General features: G+C 41.4%; 1 protein-coding gene across 1 annotated transcript in view; it reads right to left on the reverse strand.

Moving 5' to 3' along the window:
• Positions 1 to 1,137: 1,137 nt before the first annotated feature.
• LOC138514134 (natterin-3-like) overlaps positions 1,138 to 20,024 on the reverse strand; it is a 78,295-nt gene continuing 59,408 nt past the window's right edge. The window contains exon 5 of the mRNA XM_069629432.1: positions 1,138 to 4,924. Within this exon, the coding sequence (XP_069485533.1) occupies positions 3,854 to 4,924 (1,071 nt within the window). The 3' untranslated portion in view covers positions 1,138 to 3,853. The remainder of the gene's footprint in view (positions 4,925 to 20,024) is intronic.

Here is a 20,024-nt window from a genome sequence, read left to right on the forward strand (position 1 = left end):
AAACTTCCTGCGCACCCCTGAAATACACATACCCTGCTGAAATCGCGTGTGAAACTTCCCGCGCACCCCTGGAATACACGTACCCAGGGCAATCGCATGTAATACTTCCCGCACACCCCTGAAATACACGTACCCTGCTGTAATCGCGTGTAAAACTTCCTGCGCACCCCTGAAATACATGTACCCTGCTGAAATCGTGTGTGAAACATCCCGCGCACCCCTGAAATACACGTACCCTGCTGAAATCGCGTGTGAAACTTCACGCGAACCCCAGTAATACACGTACCCCGCTCGCACAGGGCCAATCGCGTGTGAAACTTCCCGCGAACCCCAGTAATACACGTAACACGCTTGCCGTGCTGGTACAGGGTTAGCGCAGCCCTTTGCGCTGGATTGGGGACTTTGATGGCTTTTCCCTGCGCGAGGGGCGTTCTTGGGGGCGTAACTGGCGCTACTGCAGGGTCGCTGCGCCACTGTGCGCCACGACTGGTTTTGGTAGCTAAAATCCATGAATACGCTGTGCGCGGAAATGGATTTTAGCGCATTTGCGGCTGGCACAGAGATTCGCACACACACACTGTGACCAGCCGCGTGCGCCACTTGTGCGCTAAATTCTATGAATTACCCCCTGAATATCACGGTACACATGGAGGTAATTCTGTTACTGCCAAAAATGGTGGTACCTAAATAAACACCATGTTTGACCACACCCAGAATGTTCCCTAATGTTTGGACAACTTGGATGAATTTAACAGGAAGTGAAAGATTGCAAAGTCCTGACCACATGAATTCCCACTTAACTCTGGTGAATGCTTTTTTTATGCAACCAAATGACTGTAAAAGAAGTTCAATTTGCATATCTGTAGTCAACAACATTTAAAACAGAATTAGTGTGCTCTGCACTGTTGTTGTATTGGTGTTAATCAATTTGCTGGCATTTCCCATCTTTATTCTTAGTTCATTTTTGGCTGTCTTTAATTATGCATCTAACAATGCATTTGTTTTAATTTAGTAATATTTGTTCTTTTATGACATGGCAAAACAATAAAGCACGGCCCATTTATAGTATGCCTAAAACACCTGCAGAATAAATAAATAGCAAACAAATGTTTTCACAACTTGTGTTAGTCTCTGTTATTTTTATTTTTTGCATTTAGATTTGCACAAAATGAATAATACTAATTGAAGCATGACATGGCACATACATTCTATTGTTATTTGCTTTTAAATGACTATGTGCATTGTTGTTTTTATCAGAACATTCTGTATGAAAATGATTACGTTTGTAAATCAGGATTTAACAAGAACATATGATATATCTATTTGATTATTCCTATAGCTGCAGTTCATTATTGTTAATTAACAGAAAGATCAACTTTATATTAGCGTAAACATGATTAGGTTCATACAATTCTAACATATTAAAAATAAAACAAACTCAGTGTATCATTAGAACACAATCTAGATGTGTCCCTGGTTGACTTCATTTCCTAATATGAGAAAATATCATGGAGCAGAACATTCAATAAAACAATAGCAGAAACAGTGAGGCTCGTGACATATTTATTTTTTGAGAATGGTCAAATTAAAGCCACTAATGCATTTGTGCTTTGCTTGTGCGAAATGGAGATCCCTTGATTAGACCGTTATCATCGTAAAGAGCCCCAACCTTTGGAAAATCGGAGAGTAATGTTGAGACGTAAAGACTGAGATAAGCTGAAGGAGGATGAGCTTCGGCAAAATACACTTGGGGTGCAATTGAATAGTACTGAATTCATGCCAAAGAAGACCATAAAAAGGAAGGATGCCATCCCCCAAACTGAACTAGCAAAGTCAACTAGCAAAGTCAAGGCAACAGATTGCTATTTGATGATTTATTAAGAATAAACTGTACAGAACAGGTTCTTCAGAGCACAACATTGGAAGATCACTGCTTGTCCTGGGTACAGACAGATGGTAAAGAATGATCCCACAGAAATGAAAATAGGAGACTCATTTTCATGCTCCAATACCGCAGGGGGAATGTAAGCATGGTCTAAGCAATGTCAAGAGAGCCCAGAGCCAGGTCATTGCAGCAGAAGAGGGTTTTAGTGGGTACTGGTGGTCATCTGACAGAATCGTTAAGGTGGGCAAAAAGGATTCAAAACAATGCTCATATTTTGCAGCATGGGCTTAAACATGTTCTACTTGATGCTTTGTGGACATGAGTTTAACCTGGACGCCAAGGTGACCACACTGAGACCCCCTTACTCTATGAAAGAATAAGAAATAGGAAAAACAAGATGGGTGCTTAGAACAGTGGCATGTGCCAAACAAGAAATTGTGCGATTGTGGTAAAGTAGGACGTGACACAATGTTAGACTTGGTGGTCTAGCCAGCATTAGCTGGTAACCCCAGAATGAAAGACTGACCTGAGAGCAGACACTTGACAAATGCAATAAGATATGAGAAGAATTGTTAGAGTACATTATTCTCTTATCCCAGTTGACTGAATAGAGGTTTACATGCTGGCCTATTTTTTCTGCTGTCGTGTGTTTACCCACATTCTGTGTTTGCCTGCTCTCTTCCCATTAGTTTAGGATGTGTGATGTGTACCTTGCATCCTTCCTTACATTTTATGGCATATTGTACAGTGGGGGGGGAGGGGAGTACTTCTTGAAATGTCATTATTAATGCAATTAGTTATGCACATTTGTTTGAAGATGCTTTGTCTTTCCGTGTGTATGCTGACAATTTTGATCATTATCAGATTGTATGCTTCTGTCCTATTGGGAAACAATAAAGAGTGTTAAGAAATGGAATCATCGAATCATAGTTCCTAGATGGTCCACATTCATAGAAATCTTTTCATGACTTTCTCAGCACTTCGTTCTCGAAATATGCAGCACTACAGTGCATCAACTCTTTGTCCATTGCACCGCTGTCTAGGAGTGACTTATATTGTATGTATGTAATGGTTATATATAGTATAAATCCAGCTAGGAAGCAAAAGAACGCTAGTCAGCAGGGGAAAAAAGTAATAGGCTAGCATATTATGGATATAATGGATGGCTTCTTTAGGGTATAGTCTGAAGGATAATAGATATGTCACAGATGGTTACAGGAAGAGTCACAGGGATAGAGAGGGAAAAACAGACCAGTCTGATACCAAATACACTTCCTAATGCTACAAGTAGCAGTCTTTACCTCATGCACATGGTGGAGAGAGACCAGTGACTGATGGCAAGCATAGGCAAAGTGATGTATCTTTGTTTGTTTGTGAAAAGGAATATGTACTGTTCTTCTGCTACTGTGTGAACTATGCAATCCCTAGCCTTGCTATCTAACACGGATCCTGAGAAATCAACTGTAGGTGGATTTTCTCCAATTATACAGAGTAGGATTCCTCTCTCTTTCTCCACGGTTTTGGTCTGCCACACACACCTAACGGCAGGATCTTATTGTCTGGAAATAGCCTTCTGCCATCAGACAGATCTGTTAAAACATCTGCATGAAATTACTGAATTGTGTCCCTAGTAAAATATCATGTGGCTAAATCAGTTTTAGAATACTTTATTTTGAAAGTCTGCACTTTGATCATGCATGTTTGATCAAATTGACCAATTACATACACATTTATATATATGTATATGCATATGTGTATGTGGGGGTGAAGGATGGAGACTGAGGGATTGGGATGAGGTGGGTGTGGTGGTAGTCCCCCACAAAAAAAAAAACAATTCCGAAATTCAGGTCGACCAAAAGTTCACAAACAAAGTGTAGACTTTCAAAAGAAAACCTTTCAAAACTGGGCTCATTCATCAATCCTTCAAGATTCTTAACTAATCCCATTTTTTTCTTTGATGGTATCATTCTATTTATCGGACAGGAGGTGGTATCCTTTTACATGGATTCCTACACTATCAAAGCCAGTTGCAGTGAACACCCCTTTGATAGATGTGGTGCGGATGTGCCCATCCGAGTAGGTGCGGGTTAGGGTAGCTCGATAAGGAATACATGCAGTTATTTTCCTTGCCTCTAAGACCAATTCACATACATGATTCGGTGGGACGGGCACCTCTACCTTCTCATCAATTTTCTTCATTTCTGATTTGCTAAACGTCATCCTTCTTCCCTCTTGAGACTTTTCATTAAATACAACATCTCCTTTTTCTCCTGTGGCTGTGAAGGGCAATTTTGCACTGAAATGTAAAGATACACCAGCTTTGGCTGGTCGGTCAGTTTCCCAGCAATGTTGGTAAAGAATCTCCTTTTGAAAAGTGACAAACCTCTTCACCTCATTGGCACTCTTGTTTTCCATAATTGATTCATCGAGGATTGAATGTGGCATATACTCAGCCGTTCCGTCGTTCATCTGGTATTGTATATTCGTTATGCTTTCAGTGTGGTAGTCTCTGCAGACAGTGAGAACCTCGTACCTCTTATAGTAGTATTCTTTTCCATCACATGGAAGGAAAAAAGCACTAAATTTAGGCACCACTTTACCCAATCCGTATTCATTCTTCCCAACAAAAGTATTCTCACCTGGATTGCATCTGATGGCATCATTCGGAACGGAGCCCCAGGACCCTGATTTCCATTCTAAACGCTCAAAATGATCTTCATTGACCAGTATTTTAAAGGTGGGGCTTGAAAATTCTTTGTCCGAAAGCGAGTAGTAGCAGTACGGACCTTTGCTTGGAGTGTAGTAGCCTATAGTGTTAGCTACACTTACATAATCTGTACGAGAGTACACTGTGTTTTCAATTGATACAGCCCCATTAGGGATCTCTCCAGCCCAATCCACCCACTTCAGGTTTTTGCAGTCATTGAAAATTATTTTTCCATCCACATCTGTTGATCCAGTCATCATCGGCAGCTGATTGAGTCTATGGCCTTCGGGTGACGGGGTGAGCGCGTCATGTAATTGAGCCGCCAGCAACGCCTGTATATACAGAGAAGAATATCCAAGAAAAGAAATAAGCAAATGTTAGAAAAAAAGACAACAGTGTTTGTTTTGTCAGAGCACTTGTCTTGCCAGTCAGAGAATGCATACAAGTCAGGTACGGCACTGGATTAGTCCATTCTGAACCTTACTCACTTTCCAAAAAATAAATCACTATATTTGGTTGTGTTGGCTACACTTGTTTATGGACAAGAGCAGAAAGTTTGCTTCACATTGAGAGGGCCAGCATTTCTATGTCAAGAAAGGATATAAACCTTTAACAAAACGCTAATTCTATAAAAGCATATATCTAGCTGGCATCTGCCATATAGTGGGAAACAGAAGTACTAGGTCTATACAGACTCCTGACTCAAAAGCCCAAGCATACATGTGGCACTTTCTTGATGGCAGCTCAGCTCATGGTTTCTTTGTTAAAGAAGAACATATTATTAACACAATTTCAGGGCCTCATTATGAGCATGACTGTCACAGTAAAACATGTGGACAACAGGATGTCCACTTTTCGAGTGCCACTAATGTTGCAATAAAAAGTTGTTTGTGGTTGTACTTTGCATTTTAACCAAAATACCAACATACATTTTGTACACAATCACTATTAACCTTATATCAGCACACTCTTCAGCCTATTTTGATGTCAATTTTGAATGATTTCTGCATGCAATGATGTATATCAATTACATAAAGAAACGTGTGTAAGATCCGCTTTTCTTCACTCAAATGTAAACTCATAAATATCAACTCCTGAAGATGGGACCCTCCTTACCTGAATCCTAATGATTCTTATTTATGTGTATCTTTTTTAAGATGAATACTTTCTTTCTTGGTCAATAAGACTATGTGGAGTTCATTTTATAAATAGCATCCAGGAGACCACAAACATTAGCGCTTATGCTCTGTTGGGCACACTGCATGCAATCTTCAACTTTCTAAAGGGGGAGTACAAAAGTGAAGAGTTACACCAGTTGATTTCAGTCAATTTAAAAAAACAAAAACGATTTATTTATACATAATGGAGGAATAATGCTCTTTTGATCACAAAATAAATTACAATAGATAAGAAATCATATTTCACGGGAAGCAGTGAGCTTCTTACAATGGGATGAGTTTGAGGGACATTCTGACCAGGTTTTGGAGGGGAATAAAGGGAACAGTTACCGGACACAACACATAAGTGGTCATACATTGATCAAGGACAACCAACATTGAACATTTCAAAGTGCAGGTAGGCAGTACGGCCAGCTGTGCTTGGGATGTGACCATGATGGATGAAGTGCTAGAATGGAGGCAGGGAAAGTGAGGGACAGAGGCAGGTTAGGGGCAGGGAAAAATGGTAGCCAACAGGCAGATGAGGGGTAGGGTAATATGGTAACTCTGAGGCGAGGAGATAGGCTTTTAGTTTTGTTTTGAACAAATCTGTGTGCACTGTGTTTTGGATGTCTGGGGGAAGAGAATTCCATGCAAGTTGAGAAAGAGCAGAAAGGGCAGAAGTGATAGGAAGCACAGGGAAGGTGGGGAGCCAAGAGGGAAGTCGAGAAGGCAGGGCAGGGATTAAAAGAACACTTTAGAGTCGTACAATTGAGGCTAGATACAGTGGCAGTGTTGAATTGAATGAAGTGCCTGAATGTCCTAATATTCAGGAGGTTGATGTGAGCTGCTCTTCCAGTTTTCGGGATGAAAGAAGAGAAGGTGCCAGAAGGGTCATAAATGATGCTGAAATTTTTATCTGAAGAAGAGTAGGGGATATCGGCAGGTGGGAACTGGATAGGGGCGAGGTTCCCTGTTTCCACCCCACAATCAAGCTGGTGCCACCCGGGTAAGGGCCTTGGCTGGCTGGAAATAGGGAGTGGTACGCAGTGTATTCTTGCCCACTGTTCATTGCACCTGATTGGCTGAGAGCCCTTCCATGGGTATGAATGAGAGATATACTGCCGATGGGTTAGAAGCACTGAGTTATAATGTATCCTAGAGTTTACCCTTTTAATTGTGGATTTGTTAGGGTGTATTTTTAGCCTCTCTCTGGAAAGTGAATGGGTTAAACATGGTGTGACTGGTTGCTAGCCAATGGGCTATGTGCACTGTCTGATCAATGAGGAGTATGCTACCTGTCTAGAAAAAGATAAACCCAGTTAGTCATACCACAAAGCAATATAGTGAGTTTTTATTGTCAGTTGATTGGCTTTATGCATTCTTCTAACATGAAAGAGGTGGACAAGAAAATACCATGATATGGTCTAAATGTAAACCAATTGTATGGTTGCACTGTGTGAACGATGAGGTTGTGTTCAGTTCTGTAAGCATGCACTTGAAGGAGTGACTTATTATCTGCATCCCAGGAGGGACTGTGGTTATTTGTTAAATCAGCATAATAGTGGGGTTAGATTTAGGAACTCATTGTGGATAATGTGTTGACCCCTATAGCCCATTTGATCTCTACCTTCTCTCCTATATTCCAGTGTTATGTGGAAGACACGCAGCACTCCTTCAAGCTTCCCTCCTCTACCTCCTCCCCTTCCTCTCTCATTCCTGACACCCTGTCTACTCTTCAGGCATGGTGCACTGTTATCGATCTCGGCCCTAATGCCAGTAAGAAAGAGCCCCTTCTCATTGGGATCCCTGCTCCCTCCTTCCCTCCCAATCTCTGGCCACCCTCCATGAGCCCACTCCCCTCACCCTCCTGTGAGGCAAAAAACCTTGGTGTCATCTTTGACTCCTGTCTCTCCTTTTACCCTCACATCAGAGACCTTGCCAAGAAGGGCCACTTTCAACTGCACCTCCACATTCTCCCTTTCCTCACCTTCCCCCAGAAACTCATTGTCTCCAGTCCTCTCCAGAATGGACTACAGCAACATCCTCCTCCTCAATCTGCCCAAATCCTCCCTTCGCTGCCTTGAACTAATCCAGAACAGGACTGCAAGACTTATCCTTGGCCTCAAACCCATGAACTGCATCTCTCCAGCCCCAAAATAGCTCTTCCTACTCCTGATTGCTGTGAGTATCAAGTTCAAGACCTTCTGCATCATCTACAAGGCTTTCTGGGGGCAGGAGCCCCGCTAGATCCAACTTTCTCCCCCTAAACACCTTCCTGTTAGAGCCCTTCAGTGTTCTCGCTCCAACTCTCTGCAAATCAGATGCTTTTCCAAGCAGAGATTGGGGATAGATATCTCTCCTTCACAGGTGCCTCCCTCTGGAATGGCCTCCCTGCCCCTCTCAGACATGAGCCTGATCTCCTCAAGTTCCGGAAGCTTCTCAAGACCTTCCTTTTCTCTTCCTCCTTGCCTCTCCCCCTCCCCTGCTAAAGTCCCTGTCTGCCTCTTGACTTGGCTTCTTCAGATTTTTACAGGGCACCAGGCCCTCCTCGACCAGTCTACCCCTGCACTTGGTCTCCACTGAACCCATCTGAACCTGCACATACCCTTCCGGGCCCCCGCCCCCTCTAACAGCCTGACTGGGCCTGCACCCTTTGGGCCCTCCTAGCCCCTTACCTCGCACTTGGCATGTGGACCTTCCTTCCCCAGCGCTCTCTGCATTCCCTTGGCTCTGTCCACCTGGCCTCCCCTGGCTCTTGCTTTCTCATAGGCCCTTCCTCCCTGACTGGCACGCCCCCCCGCATTTCTTGTTACTGCTCTTGCACAATCTGAATGTCACAAGGCCTAATATCAGCGTTTTTGGTTTTGTCATCCCTGCCCCCCTCTTGTCTTGTTGCACCTTGAAACACATTGTGTATGGGTGCATTATAAGCGCTCAATAAATACAAATCTGTGACATTTCAGACCCGCGTTTTTTGTGTGTGTATCTATTATAGATTAATGATAAATACTTTGAATACTAGAGCATGGTTGTCCAACTCAATGCCTCGAGTGCCGGAAACATGTCAGATTTTTGGAAATACCCAAAAAGGCTGAATATAACAAGCTGTTTTGCATATTTGACTGAATTTAGGCTGTACGAACATTTCTTGAAGCCTAAAACAAATATGCCATACAAACCCATTATAGAAAACAAGGGGAACGGGGTTGGAACAGGGTTGCAGGGGTGTCCCCCCTTTACTGAAATAAAGTTAGTATACTCATCTGGAAAAATGTCATTATGTGTTATTTAATTGATGTATTTGTTTTAATTTGTGAATAACACAGTATGTATATATTTATATATATATGTATTTATATATGCGCAATACTTGTATTTCCGTACACATATTCTACTGTCTTTTCGTCCGTGAACTTTTCGGCTACAACCTAATCACCCAAATTTGGATTTTCTGGATACCCCTCATTAATGTTCATGAGATACATTTGCATACACTGATTCTAATTTTATGCACGTTTTACCTCATGAATATTAATGATAGATATCCTGAAAACCAGTCAGGTTTCCGGCCCATGAGGCCTGGAGTTGGACAATCCTATAATAGAGGTTCTGGAAATAAATTATTGAAGTGTTGTGTTGCAAAAATGTTTCACTTTGTATACCACTATGTATACCACTCTAAATAATGGGAAGTAACATTCACCAAAATCTTTGTAGCTTTCTGTAATGTTTATGTTTGGAAGTTGATGGGATCATTGATTTGCATTTCTTTTTCTTTTTGTACGACAGAAGGAGGAATTCAATTGCCTTTGTGTGTATGGATGCCATCAATTGGTTTGAATACAGATGATCCCTCTGTTCTCTTTATAAATGATATTATGAGGTTGAAGTATAATGTAACATTCATAGATGCAGGAGGGAAGACCACAGTACATGTGCAGTAAATTGTTTGGGGTTGGATGGAAGACGATGTTGACAAATTGAATGGTCCATTTGTAAGGGTTTACAATGTTATGTAGTCATGGACCTCTCTGTAGCTAGATGGTGATCTTTTTATTTGTTTCTATTTTATAATCAAACGTAGTCCCATGAGATCCTAATTAATGACAATGTCGGCATTCTTCTGTATTCACAGATTATCTATTTTGACAGACTTTGAGCACAAAAATTGAACAATGCAAATACTAGTTTGTCATGTAATTGTTCAGGAGAGATTGAAAGAGGAATTATGGGATACATTTGCATAAGACTGATCTGACACGACTTATATTTTTGATCACCCTCATGAGAGTTGTTTACTTTGGAAGAACCACAATATACGTAGCATTTGTCTGTGTGTGATGTGTGGAGTGGCTCATATGGTGCATGAAAAGTGGAGTTTGACTAAGCTTATGTACTTGCTAAAATATTGATATGTTGTCAGGGGGTATTATATTGACTCTTCATAATCTATTAAATTTGTTTAAAAAAATATGATTTGATTATTTTGATTTATTATGCTTACTTATTGTGATTTCGATGTCTCTCACAATTCCTATATTTCTTATTTTGTATAGTTTGATGATGTTTAATGAATTTGGAGGTTTTAATATTCAATTGTATTTATTTTAAAAAATGGAAAAAATATATATCTGTTACTGCAATGTATTTGTTTGATATGCAAATTTGCTGTTTATTTTTTGAATTGATTGTGGAATGTTAGTTGATTTTAAGTCCTCTCCATTTGTTCAATATAGTCTTTTGAAGATTCCCTTGAATGGAGTTGGCAAAAGGGTGTTGGCTGCTTAGATTTCAGGATCCTGCATAAATGTTTTCAGACTTTTTGCTGATTGCTTCAGTTTCGATTTGGAAGAAGTGTTTCTCACTTTCTAGAGCATTTGCATACCCACCCGTTGCTTGCATTCCAAATTCTCCTGCTTTATGTGGCTTTCTCCTTCTCCTTCTTCTTCTCCCTCCCTACCTTCCTTGGAAATCTTCTGCCCTTGTGATCTCTAATTTCCTCTCTCTCACACACTCACTGACTCAGTCTCTCTCTCTCTTGCTATCTCTCTCTCTGTGTTTCTTTGTGTTTGCATATTGCTGACTTTCTGACTTTCACAATATTGCACATTTTATTCTTGCAGAAATGGCAGATTTGTGGGTGCGTTTCTGGTGTAAATTCCAAAACATGTAGCAGGCTAGGATTTAGTACATGTTAGTTCAATCAAACATGGAAAGGCAAAGCCAAACGTTTTGGCGTCTTGTAGGAAGGGAAAGTCATTTCCAAGGCACTGCCATAATGGTACAAACAGGGTCATAAGATGATAACAGTTGTCAGTTACTGGGCCAATGATTCCAGCGTCTGGCAAATGCACATCTAAAACCTATGCACAAGCAAAATCTCCTGGCTTAGTCAATGCTTATTATTGACAAGACTTCAGTGCAAGGTACCAATATAAATTGAGTGGCTGGAGACATACTTGGTTAAGATATTTGTTAAGATTTTGGTATTACAACCAGTAGCCCATTTACACCTGTATGTAAGCTATTGACTCTAAGCAAGATGCTTAGAAAAAAACATTGTCAGGCCTAAATTGGATGTTACTGATTGATAGAGCTAGCTCAAAGAGATCATACGAGCATGTGTTTTGGGCAGGGAGGGGCAGGTATTAGGTGTGAATAGCCATAGGGATTAGCAGGGCCAAATACAGTCAATAGGTGTGTCAATAACCAAACGACACTCATACACTTCCTGTCCCTCTTCACATATCATCTACCTCCTAGCTATATACCTATACAACAGTTTTGGCTTATAAGTGGCACTTACACACAACCAAATACCCTAATCTAAAGATACAGCAGTGATCACTGGTCTGGTTAGATAATATCTTGATGACTGAGACACAGGTTTATTGATAGAAATTACTTTAAGTAGGCACAAACACTGTTTTCAAATGCAGTGTTTACCAATATAAAGAACTAAGTGGCTTTAATTGCTCTTATTTGAACAATCAATGTTCTGCTGAGAGTTGAAATGGTGGTAATTAATCAAATTAAGCCATTTTATTTCAAGGTGTTTGCATTAGCTTCTGGTGTACCATCTTGCTGTGTGCCTTCCGATTATAACTGTAAAGATATATTGAGTTGATTTCTCCATCAGAATCCCTGGACCCCCTTTAATTACATGATTTTTTTGGGCACTACTTCCTCGAACCTAATTACCCAATGGAATTGTTTTATCGGGTTCAATTAAACATGTAATTCAGCCCTCTTTTATGAGTGAAAGGTCGGAATTGTTTTCGTTTCCTCTTACATTTCCTTTATTGGGGACTGTTAACTGTGTTATTTCAATGAAAAGCAATACACATATGATTTAAAAAGTTCTTCAAATATAATGGCTATTAAGGTCTTGTACCAGCTGGAGAAACCAGGGCACATGTGCAATGTGACAGTATTAATACCAAGCCAGGCTTTTTAAAACAGCCAAAATACCTCTGTGCTCTAGCGCACAGAAAGCCTTCAGTACAAAGGCTGCTGAAGTGTTGCAAAGACGAACTTCCACCAGTTCACTTGGTGCCGGCTGTCCCCGATCCTCACCTTACCTCTGTCCACTCTATGTAATTCTCGGATGAGCCAGGGTAAGAACAGACAGATTTAAACTAAATATCCAATTGGGAAGCTAACGAGTGCCATCAGAAGTGCTTTTGTCCCCACAAACTCTGAGGAAGTGGTTGCTCCCTTCCCTTGATCCCTACGCAAGAACTTCTTGCTCACAATTGACACACCCAAACGAGGAGCTTCACACCGCACTCCAACCATTTCAGGTTTTTGCAGAAATTAAACATTATTTCTCCATCCGCATGAGCAAGTCTAGCAGGACTCATGCTTCATTTCTGTTCTTTGGTGAAGTGTCTCGGGCCAAAGTGCCAGCACGTCCTCTGTACTAGCAAAGGAGTCTGAATTTCTTTTTTTAAGTTTTTTAAACATTGTATTTAGTATAACAGTCTTGTATTTAAGACGTGTCATACTTAATATCCATCATATGTATAATTCCATTAGAACAATAAGAGGAAAGGAATAATGGATACAACTGACATGCAGAGCATTTCATTCATTCCAATGCTATCTGCATGATAATTAATAAACATGTGCGAAAATCTGCTTCTGGTTAGTAATAACTTCACCATCCCCAACACATTTCCTTCAGGTAATTGTTACAATGTCAAATCCTTCCCAGTCGCCAATTCCACAACACGTTATACCTAAGTCATTATCTGAATCATTAATACAGGCATATTCAGTGCCCATTTTTTGGTATTGGTGCTTGTTTGCGTAAGTAACCATATGGCTAGAACATTGGTATGGTACTGTATAACAGAAAGTAGAAAGGGGACTTTGAGTGCAGTGTATGGTGTTGGCATGGCAACTTCACAACACTTGCAATAAATCGCCAAAGCACCCGATGGGCCTTGTTTTTTTCCATTTGCTTGGCCTTGTTTTTTATTCATGTGCTTCTGCCATTCCTGCTTTAATAAGGGCACTGAAAGCGAGCACTAGAGTGATCTTTCTGCAGCCATCTTGTTTGTTTGTTACTGTTGGAGCTGGATCGAGTTCGGCGGCTTGAGCACAAAGTTTACCTTACTAAAGGGGAACTGTCCGTGGTGGGCAAAGTGGGAGCGAAGGCACACAAATTTATCAGCTGCATTACTAAAGGGGAGCTATGCACACATGTTTATTAGCTGCCTTACTAAAGGGGAGTTGTGCGTGGTTGGGGAAGTGGGAGCGAGGCCACGCTGCAGTTATTATAGCAGCAGGTTAGTGACATGTCAAAATGTACTGTGTGGCACGTGCAGAAGGTAGCTGCTGCGGGGAGAGGATGTCTGGTGAGTTGTGCCCGCGGTATGCACACACAAGAGGTGCAGTCGCTGTCTATTTTTGCTACTCTTGACAGCATATAAATGCGCACACATTGTTTTCATCCCTGTGTGCTTGTTGAGAAATTCTGCAGGAAGTGGCAATTTTACACAGTTACACTCTTCCTTAAATAATTTCTTAATGTTTAGATTAAAATGGAAATATGATGGCATGAAAATGGATCCATTCCACCCAAGTTTGGAAGCAATCTCAGTAACTCAACTCATGTCTCATGTTTATGAATCAAAGTCAATTTTGATGGATCCTCGTTAATTGGCCAACAAGATTTAGGAGGCACAGGCATATAAATACATCATTATGGAACCGCCAAGGGTTTTTGTCCCTGGTTTTTGTTTTTCTGGCATACAGCGTCCTGTGTTGTAATTGACTGGCATGTGGCATGAGGCATTCATCAATGATTAAAATGAAGCCACACCACTTTAAATCTGGCTCGTTGCTTCAAGTACTGATTAGGAAGGCGTTCACACCCCCCTCGTTGTCCATTTCACTTGGATCCCTGCTGATGCTATTTAAGCAAAGATGCAGCAGCGCGTTAACCCTCTCCCCCCCACCAAGGATGCTGCCTACAAATGCGGCCAACCTCAGCTGGGTTCCTCTTAGTTTTCATTCCCGCTGTTACTGCACGGTCTCTCAGGCCGTTTGCGGCTTTTAAAATGTGCCTGCAATGAACTCGTGTCTTCACAACTCACACACAGGCTCAAAGAACTTCACATATTTTCCATTTATTTTATTCAGTGCAATGAACATTAGTCGTATTGTGTTTAATACATTAAGCACTCGTTTAGAGGGGCAACATTCAGGGAAAATGCGGGTGTCTTTCCCTAAAAAGTAAAAATCAAAAGTCTTCAGTCATTGGTACCCGTTTACTGAGAACTATTTTCATCACCAGTAGGTGGACCTTGATCCCCAGTCCAGAAGAAGGGAGTCATTCTTCTGGACCCAGAAGATCGACTTTATCTTTAGTTCAGATCTAAGTGTAAGGGATAGAAGAAGGTTTTGACACAGGAGAGTGTACTAATACTTTACAGGCATTCTGACATGACCCTTAGTATTTTAGTTGAGGCAGGGAAGCATCTCTTAGAGATAGGGATATAACGGTATTCTCTTTTCATTTATTGAAAATAAAGATCTTTAGCAACAACCATGCCACCTGTGTGTCAGTATCCTCCTTCTACACTCCTACAGGGGCCTGGGACCCAAACCAATGCAGAGTGCATTCTGGAGGGAGTCACCCTCCACCGAATACCAGGTGCCACCTTTCAGAGCGGCATCAAGAGGCCAGAGACTGTAACAAATTTAATAAGCAAGACACAAGCCATTCCCCCTGGGCACAAGTTAGAGATCACCGGAGATGCAAGGGGAAGAGAGTCATTCCCCCTGGCCATTGTTAGAACTTTTGTTGGGACAAACTGCAAGAGAAGGCAGACATTGGCCCTCATTACAACTTAGGCGTTAAGGGTTAACGCCACCGTTAACCCTTAACGCCTGATTCCCACCTTAACGCCTGCTTTTTGCAGGCGTTAAGTTCCATGGTGCTAAGGCACCTTGGTGCTAATTACGGCACCGTAATTTACGGTGCCGTAATTAGCGCCTTCCCCACTCCCATTATGCCCTATGGGGCAAAAATGGGAATGGGGAAGGGAAAATGGGAAATGGGGATTTACCGCCCCACTCACCTTGTAATGGGGCGGTAAATCCGCCATCCACCATGGTGTAAATGTAGTTTACACCATGGTGGTAAAGTTGGTGCACTTAGCACCTCAGTTGTAATGAGGGCCATTCTCCCGATAAAGAGACATTGTTTTTGTTGAGACATTTGAAACAGAGAACCCCCTTTGCAAGGAAGTCATTCCCTATGGTACAGTTTGAACTTTCTAAAGAGATTTTCTTTTTTTATATACACAAGGAGAATTGAGACATTTTCCTGATGAGAGAATATGTTTTTGCTTAATACTTTTTAGTTATAGAGTGTAAGGGACAGAAGCTGGCATTTTGGACACAGGACAGTGATTGTGTGTGACAGATATTCTGACATTTCTTTAGATATTAGTTTGAGACAGGGAAAGCCCTCTTAGAATAGGGATAGGTTTCTTTGATACAAATAAAAGTCTTAAGCCTAAACATGAAAACACCTGATCAGTTGCCTTCTTCTGCACCCTTACAGAGGATAACCATTGATGTCAATGAAAATGTAATCCAGTGTACTAGTAGAATTTTTGGAGACCTTTGTGTATTCACCAGGCATGTCTTCTATACAATGACCATTCATCATGATCATACCATAGTTGTTTAATAAGTCAAACCACGCTCTCCCTTTTAAATTTGTGTCAATCTGTCTTAACTTTGCATTTGGTGTATTAAAGGTGTTATGCTAAGGCAATATAACCCGAGGAGGGGGGCATTACCAGTCAGGTAATGCCCCCCTCTGAGTGTTATATTGCCATTAGTACCCCAGCATGTTGTACCAGGGTACTAATAGGTATTTTTCTCAAATTGAGAAACAGCACTGCAACCGTTTCTCGAATCGAGGAAATAAATGGTTGCCAGGGATCGAAGGGAAAGGAATACAAGTAGCCCCTTCTCCCTTTCCATGGTGGCCATGGAAATTAATGGAACAGGGAGAAGGGACTACACGTCATGATCACGAGAAGGCAGAAGTCTGTGCTAGTGCTGCCGCTGGAAGAGCCAGGCCTGATTCCCAGACTTACTGGAGAGTCATGCGACAAGCCGATACTACTGCCGCAGTAGGAGGCAATATTATGAGGTCCAATGGGGGAGTTTCACCCCTTGGTGCAAGAGGGGAACCTGAGGCTCATGGCATGGGTGATTTCCAGAGAGCTTGGCGTATTCCATGGCTTTTTGGAAAAGCTGAACGAATCATCGAGTAAGCATAAGCCTCAGGAACCAAGAAAGCATTCAAGGCCGCTTGTTCAAAGCTGGTGTCTGGCGAGGGAAGTACATCCCACTGGAGCAGATGCAATCCTCTTTGCAAATTGTCTACAGGCTTTAGCAGCTCGAGGAAAAGGGTACAGAATGATTAATACTTGTAGGTCGGCAATATCGGCATGCCATCCTAGGGTGGAAGTCCACCCGGTAGGCGAGCATTGTTTAGTTTACACACCTCAGAGGAGTAAGAATTCTACGCTCTCCAGTGCCCAAATATACTCATATGTGAGACATGAATGAAGTTTTGAGATTATTTCATAGTTGGCTAGATAATGAGGAATTAACAAGAAAAGCATTATTGGCCAACCTCTGTCTCATCACTTGCAAGAGGCTATCAGACGTTAGAGCATTGGAAGTTGATCAGAAATCTTTTTCCCCTATCGGGGGTCACATTTTACATCAGTAGGAGAACAAAGACAGGAATCAAATCAGTAACTTAAGCTTTGCCCAGTGAGATGTCTGGTGGCATACAAAGCCTTGACAGGCCGAATTAGACCAGCCGGGGTATCCCAACTACTCATAGTGCTGCGGAAACCCTTTGCAGCAGTAGCGTCAGCGACCTTAGCCAGGTTGTTAAGATGCAGCAGGTAGCAGGCAGGCATTGAAATCAGAGCATACATGGCTCATTCTGTGAAGGATACAATGGCGTCAAAAGCATATAGTGTCAGAGCTCGACTGGAGGATATTCTGAAAGCAGCAGACTGGTTATATGAGTCAACTTTTAAATGTTTGGTTTTGACCAATAGACCAGGTATCTTCGTTGGTGGTGAGTAAGATTTAAATAAGTATAATCTGAGTCTCCATTCTTGACATAGAATACAGATGTTCCATACCAGTGTTGTGGAAAGTCATGATTCTATTAAAGACACTGGGCCTCATTACACGGTAGGCGGTAACCATGGCGCTATTAGCGCCATGGTTGCTGCCGGTACCGTACCGAGTCCACCTTGGTGGATGGCAGAATTACCGCCCTACTCCAAGGTGAGCGGGGGCGGTAATTCCCCATTCACCAAGGCCCTTCCCCATTCCCATTTTTGCCCCATAGGGCATAATGGGAATGGGGAAGGTGCTAATTACGGTACCGCAAATTGCGGTAACGTAATTAGCTCCGAGGTCCCTTTGCGGGTCCCGTCCTTAACGCCTGGAAAAACCAGGCGTTAAGGGGGGACCCGCAAAGGGACCTCGTAGTAAGGCGGTAAGGGTTTACCGGTACCGGTAAACCCTTACCGCCTACCGTGTAATGAGGCCGACTGAGGCGAAGGATTATCCCACCCATATAATCGCTGTAAAGAGAATGAGTGCTCAGGGATACTGGGAGGATATATGAAACATATACAATTTTGAAAGTTAATACAAATGCAATTTCAATCACTATCAATGGTTGGTATCAGCATTGTTTTTTTCCAAGTCGGTGTTGACCGGTTGGAGCACATAAGTTACAGTTAATCAAGTGCAGCAAAAGAAAGAGGAGGAAATGAGGAAAGCAGAGGATGTTATGGACGGTGAAGGAGAAGATTAGCCAGGGAGGTCACGTGGAAAATGTACATCCAATCAATATCAAACTGCAAAAGACTGACATTTTCAGGAAATGTGTTTTACTCAAGTTTGTATTGTTTGTTATAAATGTTGAAGATGCGGCTCGAGAAGTAAAGGAAAGAGTAAAGCATAATCTTTCGCCTCCATGTTTTTAATAGAATCATGACTTTCTATAATACTATCATGGAAGATCTGTATTCAACTATTGCCTCATTACTAAGGCTCTATTACCCTGAAATGAACTGTGCAAAGTGTAACACACTTACAAAGCGGAGCTGCTCGTTTCAACTTTATCTTAAAAGTAAATCCATCTACTTTCCTTAGGAAGGATACATACATCTTCTTTTCTGAATTCTGCAAAAAAAACATAAAAAGGTACCTTTGTAATCCTGAAACCTCTTATCCCCAAGCATGGAGATTAACAAAACTCTTTAAGTGAAAACATAATCTACTGACCAGTGTACGTACTGCATTGCGGAAAGTGTCGCTCGTTATGATGTTATAAAGTCCACCTCGAATCATGTCCAGAGCACGAATGGAATAGCCACTACTATGTAGACTGGCTGTTTGCTCTCGCAGTATATATGAAGCCCTATGCAGGCCTGCTCACATGAGTTTCACGCGGGGCCAGCGTGTGTCCTAACGTAGGGACGAAAAGCAGGAATGTCTAGATCGCTGTATAGAAATTAAATGGTGCTGTGTGTAGACTACGTGAGAAGGTTAAACAGGAAACACCTAAATGTATGCAATGTCCTCCCCACATAATTCAAAGTGACATTAATATATAATATAGCATGGCAATTTTACTCTGGCGTGCGTACAAACTGAAACTTTGCAGAGCGTATTTCCAAACGTGAGAATAACAACCAAACAAATGAACCGCTGAAAACAATTCCAAACACTACCGTACATTAGTTCCCTCTAAAGATATGAATCTAATGTGGCAATAATGCGCTCATGAGGATTCCTGTATAAGTAATGTGGTTATTTGAATATATATTTTTGTTGAGACACAATACATGCCTCTCCACTGAAATGATCTAATTCCTGCACCAATGAAGCTAAAATATTAACTTCACAAGAAACCAGGTGAAATATCCCAAAAATATGTGTTACATTCCCAATCAAAAAGAAAATGGGCAAAAAGAGGAGGAGAATCAGACAAAAATAATGTACAGCTGAATGTGGAAACTGGAGAAGTGGTGACTAATCAGGGCCACTTCAAGAGCTCAGCATTTAAAGACAAAATAATGAGCTTTGAAGGTTGTCTTATATAGTAGACTTAGGGATCAAAATCAGTATAGGACCGCTGTGATTCATTGCTTTGCCTGGGGCTCACATTCAGTAGAAAACTGCGACTCATTGTTGATTTTATGAATAATTATATGCCATTGCACTTGTATTGAAATTGCACATAATATCTAGGAGAGCACACAGCACTTCAATCATCAAAAAGTTTTATATTAATTGTTTTTTATATTTCATATGTTGATGTATGTGTATTTCTACTGTTGATTGTTTTCATTATGTTATTGACTTCTTTTTTGTCATTGTAGGTGTTTTCTGGAACATGTGACTTTGATATATATCAGAAATTATATGTGAAATTATAACAAATGTCAGAAATTATATGTGAAATATGTGCTCACATTTTTGATGGATTTGCAATCTTGCCCCTGTGAAGAAGATCTTTGGGGCACACCTACCTTCTTTTTGTCTTAAATGTTAATGATTGTCTCAGTCATTTTGCTCTCAAGGCATGCCAATGTGTTTGAGAGAGCCTCCTCCAAAGGGGATGCTCTACTGACCTCAATGTCTGCACTTATAGTCATCATAGTGGGATGTTTGTTCTCTGTATCAGTATTATCAAGGTTAT

The sequence above is a fragment of the Ambystoma mexicanum genome, chromosome 12 (genome assembly GCF_040938575.1).
Source record: "Ambystoma mexicanum isolate Mex_15411 chromosome 12, UKY_AmexF1_1, whole genome shotgun sequence".
NCBI classification, from domain to species: domain Eukaryota; kingdom Metazoa; phylum Chordata; class Amphibia; order Caudata; family Ambystomatidae; genus Ambystoma; species Ambystoma mexicanum.